Source organism: Marmota marmota, unplaced genomic scaffold (assembly GCF_001458135.2).
Source record: "Marmota marmota marmota unplaced genomic scaffold, marMar, whole genome shotgun sequence".
Lineage (NCBI taxonomy): Eukaryota > Metazoa > Chordata > Mammalia > Rodentia > Sciuridae > Marmota > Marmota marmota.
Window position 1 is genome coordinate 2150538 of NW_026000051.1, and position 8752 is coordinate 2159289.

Here is an 8752-nt window from a genome sequence, read left to right on the forward strand (position 1 = left end):
AGGCCCATGAGGGACATACAGTGACTCCACCCTGGTGGCTGGTGCAGACCCAGGGGAGCTGGGAAGAGAACCCAGAGCAGCACCCTCGGACCTGCTGGATGGCCAGAGAGAGCCTCTTGCCCTCTCTGGGCCTCAGCCTCCGGGATGGGTTGGGAGGAGACAGGGACAGCCCTCCTGGGCTCTTTCCTGTAAGAGCAGCCCCCAGCTGGGGCAGAGACCTCCAAGGGGTCCCAGCCAGCCCCCCGTCTCTCTGGCTGAGGAATGCAGAAGCCCCCTGCCTGCACACAGCAGGTGGGCACAGGCAAATGAAGGAGCCACCTCAGGGCTACAGAGAACCTTCCAGTGAGTCCTGGCTTGTGACACCTTGGGCCAACTTTCCCCAGGAGGATTCTAAAGATAAGGAGCCTAACAAGCCCCATGCCAAGAATCTCTTGAGACCAGAGAAGGGCCTCCCACCTTGACCATCACGGAAGCCCACCTCGAGCCCCGTGCTGGGTTAAGTGCTGTGTGTGCATCATAAAACGGTCACTTTACAGATGAGAACTCTGGGGCTCAGAGAGAGGGAGCAATTTGCCCAAGGTCACAGAGCAAGTGAACACGCAGCTGAGTTTCACACCCCAGTGCATCCAACTCCCAAGGCTTTGGTCTTAACCTCCATGCTAGACCGTGCCACCTGGGTTCTCTCCCTTCAGGACGGGGGGCCCAGCTGCAGATAGTGCCAGCTGCCCTCTGCTGCACTGCTGCCGGGGTTGATGGAGCACAGGAGAGGCTGCGCGGGGCAGTGCCTACCCAGCACGCTCAGCTGCACTGCTCTCTGGTCGCGACCGGCGGCGTTGAGGGCTTCACACAGGTACGTCCCAGAGTCTGACTGCTGGACCCGCGCCAGCCGCAGCGTGTGGGTGCCTGCAGAGAAGTCAGTCCTGGCGCCAGCCCCCAGGGACTGTCCCCCAACCCCGACCCCTCCCAGCTGCACAGCCCTGCCCTGGGTTGGAACAGCAGCCGCCACAGCCCAGAGCTGGGCCCAAAGCCTCAGTTTACCCACCAGGCAGGAGGAAAGCATCCTCCCCCAGGGAGAGGGCCTGGCCGTCCTTGTACCACGTGACCTCGGGGCTCGGGTGTGCGTGGACTTCACAGGGGAGAGAGACGCTGCTGTTGAGGATGGTGGTGACCTGCTCCGAGTTCTGGCTTGTGATTCGTGGTGGGACTGTCCCCACGGCCACCGGGATAAAAGACAGACATCAGAATGCACAGGGACGGGGGCAGAGGGCCAGCAGGTGACACACCGAGCTCTATCAAGCTCCTGGGGTTTCCTGCAGCCCTGTGCAGAACCTCTGTGGGTCCTAGCTACTGTCCACACGAGCACACTGAGGCTTGGAGATCAGAGAGGGACAGACACTCTTCCAAGCCCACACAGCTGTCAGTGGCAGAGACAAAATTCCTGTTCAGCCTTGGGTCCGTGACCTTGAGTGCTCAGCACTGCCCGCTTCGCTCCTGAGGCCACAGCTGTCCCTGCATCTGAGCTGGGAGAATGTAGACTGAAGAATGCAGACTCATCAGGAAGCCCCACGCCCTCACCGCCTGCCTCTCCAGGTGTTTCCACGGGTGAAAGCCAGGCTCAGCCCCGCTCAGCTGAAGGCCTGGACCCAGGAGAACACTCAGCTCTAGGCCAGGTATACAGTAGGTGCTCAAAAATAGTGCTGTGAGGGGGCTGGGGTTGTGGCTCAGAGGTAGAACCTCGCCTACCCTGTGTGAGGCACTAGGTTGGATCCTACAATAAAGATCTTGTGTCCACCTGTAACTAAAGATAAACCTGTCAGCCCGGGGAAGAGCCGTCCCCCAGCTGCCTGACAGCGGCTCAGGACCATCTAGGGATGGCCCCAAACGCTCCCTGCTCAGGACATAGCTGGTGTCAGGCTGGGATCCCTGAACTCTGAGAGCAGGTCCCAGAGGCCCCGCGGGAGGGACAAAGCACTGGCAGGGCCACCGGTGCAGCCGCTCACCTTGGACCCTGAGGGTGAAGAGCTTCTCTGCAGAGCCTGCCTGGTTCTGGGCCACACACATGTAGCTGGCAGCGTCGGCCACCTCTGCCGTAGACACCTGCAGGTGCCACAGGCAGGTGGCTCTGGTGGGAGCTGGAGGCAGGCCCCTTGGCCTCCCCGCCCCGCCCTCAAGCTGCTGTGAGGCCCTGTCCTTGCTGCCCCATAGCAGCAGCAGGTGGCCCATGGAGACCAGGAGGACCCCTGTGACGCCCCTCCATCTGGGGCTTTGTGTGACACTCTTTCTGTGGCACAAGGTTGGTGTTGGGCCCTTCTCTGTAGCAAACTGGATGTGGGCGGCTATGGGGGGCTGCACCTGTCTGGACACTGGAGGCTGAGAGTGCCCCCTGGAGCCTAGGATCCTAGGTGACACCTTTAACCTGGGGGGGGGGGTCCTGTACCCACCTGCAACACGTGTCCATCCTCTAGGACCTGCAGCCGTGGACTTGGGGAGAAAGGCAGCCCGTTCTGGAGCCACGAGAGGGTGGGCGGGGGGTTGCCCAGGGCCGGGCACTGGAGGCTGACGCTGCTGCTGGCGTTGACGGTCACCTCCTCCACCAGTTCCTCCGTGTCACCCAAGATCACAGGCGGGGCTGGGTGGGGGAGAGAGGGTGAGGAGCGGCCAGGCTCCTGGGCTGGGGTGGGCCTGGGGCTGAGGGCAGTGCCTGGGGCTCCTGTGCCTGCTCACCAAGCCCTCCCAGGAGGCCACAGCTCCGAGGGTGAGCGGTTCTGCTGGCTCAGGCCCCACTGGGAACTCGGGCGACCTGGCCCTGCAGAGGGAGCCCCAGCCTGCAGCCCCCACCCCCCCGCCCCCCTGCACTCACTCAGCACCAGCAGCTCGTAGTGCAGCCAGTCCTCGCCCACCTCGTTGGAGGCCTTGCACGAGTACCTCCCGGCATCCTCAGCCCGCACCAGGGGGATCTGCAGGATCCGGCCTCCTGCAGGGACACAGGGCAGAGGCCTGGGCTGGCCGCGAGCCCCACCCGAGAGCGAGGAAGCTGCTGTCTCCTCTGGAGGGGGCCGAGGACAGTTCCCACTCCCGCCTCATCTGTGCAATGGAGAGAATCAGGTCCGAGGGCGGCTCACGGCTTGCTGGGAGCCGGGCCCCAGGGCACTGGCGCTGTGGGGCTGCCGTCGTCCACCTTAGACAGGAAGACAGGCTCCCAGCGGCGGCCAGCAGGAAAGCAGCCGCTCCAGGCTCAGGTCTGTGGCTGTGTGGAGCTGACCGCTCCCGAGGACGGCAGGGGACGGGCTGCAGGTTAATGGCCCAGGAGATGCCCGGGAGGCAAGGCGGGCAGACGCTGGGTCTGCAGCAAGTTGGAGTGACCAAGAGCCAGCACTCTCCCTTGAGTGCCAGGGGACAGAGCCCGGAATGATAGGCAGCTCCCGGGTTGAAGTCAGTTGAGTTTGAGGTCAGGATCAGAATTCAGGTCATTATCTTATGACCACCACCATGACATGCTGAGGATTAGGGTCAGTGGCCAGGGTCAGAGGTCAGTGCTGGGGTTGGAGGTCAATGGCCAGAGGCAGGGTCAGTGGCTGGGCCTGGGTTCAGTTGTCAGTTGGGATTGACCTGTGGCCAGGATCTGCATTAGGGACGAGAATGTGACTGAGCCCACTGAGCACTAGGATTTGGAGCTGGTGTCCAGGTCAGAGGCCAGTAGCAGTTTAGGGGATTGTTACAGGGATTTCAAATAGGAACCAGGGACTTTGACTAAGCAAGGCCTCTCCCAGAGCCTGGGGAGTCCTCCTTCCTTTTGAAGGGCCAAAGTACAAACCTCGTGTGACTTGCTCATGGTCAGCCATGCGACTGACCATGCGCCCAGCAGCCCACTGCTGCCCAGACCCAGCAGGACACAGCACACATGCTAAGCTGGGAAATCGTCCAGTCTCCCCTGCCATGGACCACAGGGCCCTGCCCCTCGGGTACCAGCTGGCTCCTGGCCCACCCAGGGGAGCCGGATGACTGTCCAAGGGAGCCATAGGTCTCAGTTCCACCCCCTGGGACTTTTAATTCAAAGTCATCCAGAAAAGTGATCACAAAATAAAAAAGTTCGTTTGAAAATTAAATAACCTTAAATAAACGTATATTTGAGGTGGTAAAAAGAAAAAGTAATCCTCATGAGTTGTGACCCAGCAAGAGCCTCCTCGAGGTTGTGGGCGGAGCCCAGCTGAGACCTTAGGTAAAGGACCACAGAAGAGGGAGGTGCCACTTCTGCTGATCACTCCAGGTCATTCGGGATCCTGAGGCCAGAGGCGGGCACGGCCCAGAGTGGCAAGCTCTGCGCTAAAACCTGCGGCAGACAGTGACCAGGGCTGACCCTGCCAGCCTGCTACAAACTGCAGCCAGCGTCCCGAGTGGCCACACACCTCGTTCCAGGTCACACAGCAGGTGGCTCACAGGAGAGCCCCAAGCTCCTCTCAGAGGCCTGCCTACCTTGTAGCACAGCGACGCCATCCGTGGCCGAGAGGGGCTGGTCCTCCCTGTACCAGGTGAGCTCGGGGGGCGGGATGGCATTGGTGTCGCAGTACAGGTAGGCTGGGTTGCTCTCCACAACCTCCCGGTATTCCGTCACCCCACCCAGGGCCTCCTCCTCGCGGGACAGGATCTCCAAGGGTGCATCAGCCTCTCCTACCTTCTGGAACATGGGGGGCACTGGGTGGGGAGACAAAGCCGTTGGGAAACACAGCAGGGGGACTGCACCTCTGCCCGGAGAGTCCCGCCAGCCGCAGAGACACAGAATCGCCTTGGGTCAAGGTCTTTGTTAAATGCACTCCCTCCTTGGCTGGTGCTACTGAGCAGCTACTCTGTGCTGGGCGCTGGGTGGTGCTGGGGCCTAAGGAGCTCGTGTCTGAGGGGCTTGAAGACCCCTGGGGACGCAGAAGTACCGTCTAGGGCAGGAAGCCGATGCTAAACTTCAGCCAGCATTTAACCGCCACAGAGGCCCAGACCATCAGATTTCAGGACCAGAAGGGGCCCAATGTCAGCTGTTTTGTCACCTTCATTTGGCAAAGGATGAGACTAAGGCTTGGAGGGCACAGCCAGCCCAGGTCATGCAGCCCGTTGACAACGGAGCCAGGGTGTGGGGCCCGGGGGCCCGGGGGCCAGCAATGAAACAGGGTTGTTCCTCCTGCCAGGCCACTGCCCGAGCATCCAGCAAAACCTGGCCCATCAGCGGCCCCACGGGCCCACCAGCCTCCCTAGTTTCCTGCCTCTGAGTCTCCCTGCCTCCCGGCCTCCCGGCCTCCCTGCCTCCCGGCCTCCCCACCTCCCTGTCTCCCTGCCCGCTTCTCTCCTTCCCTACATCCCTTCCTCTTTACTTTTTTCCCAAAGGAAAACATCATTCACAAAAGCGGGAAGAGCACGAGGGCCGCGAGTGCCCGTGAGCAGCTCCTGCGTTGCCGACTCGCGGCCCTAGGCTCACTCTCAACCTGGACGTTGGAACCAGACCCCCGGGCTTCCTAATAAAGTGAGGGGCATCTGCAGGGGTTGGGCCAGGCTTGGGTTCACCAGATCCAATCCAGCTCTCCTTAGTTCTGTGCCGGGCCGGAGCCCTGGGCTCAGGGCCTCGTGCCCAGCGGTGGCGGGCCGGGGTGGCGCGCTGCTGCCTGGGGTTGTTGGGATGGGGGCGGTGCCCGGCGGGCTCCCTTGCCAAGGGCTGGTGCTCCATGCTGACAGCTGCCCCAGGGGTCGCACTGGGGAACAACAGGTCCCTCACCCTGCTGGCCACCACCTACCCCTGCCCCGCGGGCCACGCTCACCCTGGATGAGCACGTTGAAGTCCTGGTCATCCTCCCCAGCCACGTTGGTGGCCACGCACAGGTATCGGCCGGAGTCGGAGACCTGAGTGGGCTGGATCTGGAGCAGCCGCCCCTCCCCTAGGACACGGAGGCGCTGCCCGGGGGCCACGGGCTGCGGGGACAAAGGGGTTACAGAGATGGGAGATGGGGGCAGACAGCACCCAGACAAGGGTGCTTACATCTTAATAAAACACCTCACAGACGGATGGGGACACCCTGCAACTTGGTGAAACCAGATCCCTATTAATAAAAATTGGAAAAGAAAGAAATGGGCAAGAGGAGTAGGGTTGCTGCTCCTGAGACATCCCCACCCACCGGGAACTGCGTCTGTACCAAAATAGACAGGGTCCATGTGCCCGGGCCAGCTCGGGGGCCCTCTGTTTTCTGGGCTCTTTTCTGGAAGATTCCAAGCAGAGCCAGTGGGACCCCCGGTGAGGGCCCGCCCAGCCCGGCCACTCACCTGCCCGTCCTTGTACCAGCTGATGGAGGGTGGGGGCGCGGCCCAGCACTGGCACTCCAGGGTGAGCGTGCTGTTCACCTTGGCCTTCACCTCCTTCACGCTGACCGCCCCCGGGGGGTCCTCTTTGGAGATGGAAGGGGGAACTGAAAAGCCAGGGTGCAGGGAGTGAGTGGCCCTGGGGGGGACACCCCGCTCAGCCTGGTCCCGGGGCAGCCCCTGAAGCAGGCCTTGGGTGCTGCTCCTGGGGGGGGCAGGTAGAGGGACCTTGAGGTCGACCCACTCATGGGCCACCTGCCATGGCTACGGGACAGGGAGGTCTAAGGCAGGGGACTCCTGGGGCAGCTTGGGATGTCCTTCTGGAAGGTCTGAACTGCAGGGCCTCTGGTTACACTCACAGCAGAAGTGGCCGGGGGAGGCCAGGACTGCCCATGGCCCAGGTCCTACCCACTCCTCCTGGGTCCTCAGTGCCACAGTGGGGAAGCACGGGTCCCCACAGCAGCCTGGTGCCCATCAGAGGAAGGTGCCCTGGGTGTCAGGCAGGGCCCTGGGTTCGTGGGCAGCCTTCTGGCCGCCTAGCCAGTGTCCCTGCGTCCCAGACTCACTGAGGACCTCCACGTGGTAGTTCTTCATGGCCTCCCCGAGTTCGTTGGTAACCACACAGGTGTACTGACCGGCGTCCTCCTTCTGGGCATCCAAGATCTGCAGCCCGTGGGTACCTGCTCAGGGGACAGCGGCCAGGGTCACCCGGCAGCCACACCTCACAACGGCTCCTTCCTCTGACCCAGCCTCGTGAGCCGTCACCTGTCCCCTCACTCCCTGCTCCCAGGGGGTGGTACCTGGAAGCAGCTGGATGTTCTTGGAGGCCTCAAAAGGGACCCCGTCCTTCATCCAGGTGATGTTGGGGGAAGGGAAGGCCATTGCCTCGCAGATCAGGGAAATGGGGTTGTTGATGATCACGGTCACCTCTTCATCTGCACTGTCCTCCGTCACTCCCAGGATGCTGGGAGCCACTGGGGGTGGGAAGGGACCCATGAGCACAGATCCCCAGCCATGGCCCCGAGGACCGGGACGGCCTCGAATCCTGGTTCTCGGCTTTGGTGACACTGTCATTTGCGCTATGCCAACAGGACAATGAGACTCAGAGGACCACAGTGGAGTGCCTGGTGTCCAGTTCAGGCCTGGCGTCCAGCACCAGACTCTCCAGCAGTGAGCAGCCACCAGGGAAGGGGATCATTTCTGCCTGGGTCCCCCGGAGCGCCCCTCATATAAGCACACAGTGCACAAGTGATAGAGGCAGGGAGCAGAGCCCGGTCAGCAAGCTCTTCCCTGCCCAGCCGAGCCAATCTGCCAACACCTGAGGTGGCTCATTTGGGGGGTAAAATGGCTGCTGCTCATCCCCCCGAGGTTCTGGGCTTGCTACGCAGCCTTGGCAGAGCCAGGCCACGGGAGGAGTGACTTTGGCGGGCCCTTGGCGGGCAGGGGCGGGCAGGGCAGGAGTCTTGGTGGCGGGATCATTCAGGGCGGGAAGCAGGACAGGTCGGTAACCACATCCCTCACCGTGCACTGACCGCGCCCCTAGAGTGCCTACTAAGTGAACCCCACCTTCTCAGTCTGTGCCCCTCCCAGAGCCAGGGAGAGGGCGAGGGAGCGCCCCTGCAGGGCTGAGAAATTCCCTCCTTGAGCCCCAGGGGCTCTTCCTTCCACCCGGAAGCAGATTTTTCAAGGGAGCCAAGGCCCGACTCTTGGTTGATTCTCCCCTCCAGCCTAACAAGACGACAGGTGCTCACTGCCCTCGGGGGACAGATGCCTGGCTGTGAGCTCACCGGCCGGACCCTGGCCTGAGCCCAGAGCTTCATCTGGGACGTGGGACGACACCTCTCCCCTCCAGCGTGGTTGTAAGGACTGAGCCGAGCGCATGGCTCATGGCCAATGTCTAATCACACCACTGTCACTGTGTAGCTCCCTCCACCACCCCCTGGCCAGGGGCCTCCGAGCTCACCCAGGACACTAAGCTGGACGTGCTTGGTCTTCTCCCCAATGCTGTTGGCTGCCACGCAAGAGTAGTGACCGGCACTGGACAAGCTGGCCTGCGGGATCTGCAGGAGGGCTGCATCGTCTCCACCAGCCAGCGGCCGCCCGTCTTTGAACCACGTGACCTTGGGTGGGGGGTGGCCTGCGTGCAGGGCAGAGATTGGGACCATTCAGCAAGATCTGACCAGGGTGGCCTCAGGGGTCAGAGGATGCTTCCGGATAGGGCAAGGGACACAATTCTCGTCCAGGTCTACAGGCCAAGAAGCAGCAGGAAACCAGCGGACACCAGGCCTGGCGGGAGCCCTTCCTCCGGGACGGGCTCCCTTTTCCTACCCAGGAGTGGGAGAGATGGCCTGGTACAGTTGGGCCAGTTGGAAGGGCAAGTTATTCCTGCATTCCTCCCTTCACCCACCCCTCCATCCAC

At 62.3% G+C, this 8752-nt stretch overlaps 1 protein-coding gene across 1 annotated transcript in view; it reads right to left on the bottom strand.

Annotated features, from left to right (window-relative positions):
- Positions 1 to 8752, bottom strand: part of Hmcn2 (hemicentin 2) — a 116761-nt gene that overhangs the window by 36507 nt on the left and 71502 nt on the right. Inside the window, 11 exon segments of the mRNA XM_048812790.1 lie at positions 790 to 903; positions 1043 to 1204; positions 2001 to 2097; positions 2442 to 2629; positions 2861 to 2974; positions 4474 to 4692; positions 5799 to 5949; positions 6298 to 6440; positions 6900 to 7013; positions 7134 to 7307; positions 8297 to 8470. Coding sequence (XP_048668747.1) covers positions 790 to 903; positions 1043 to 1204; positions 2001 to 2097; positions 2442 to 2629; positions 2861 to 2974; positions 4474 to 4692; positions 5799 to 5949; positions 6298 to 6440; positions 6900 to 7013; positions 7134 to 7307; positions 8297 to 8470 — 1650 coding nt within the window.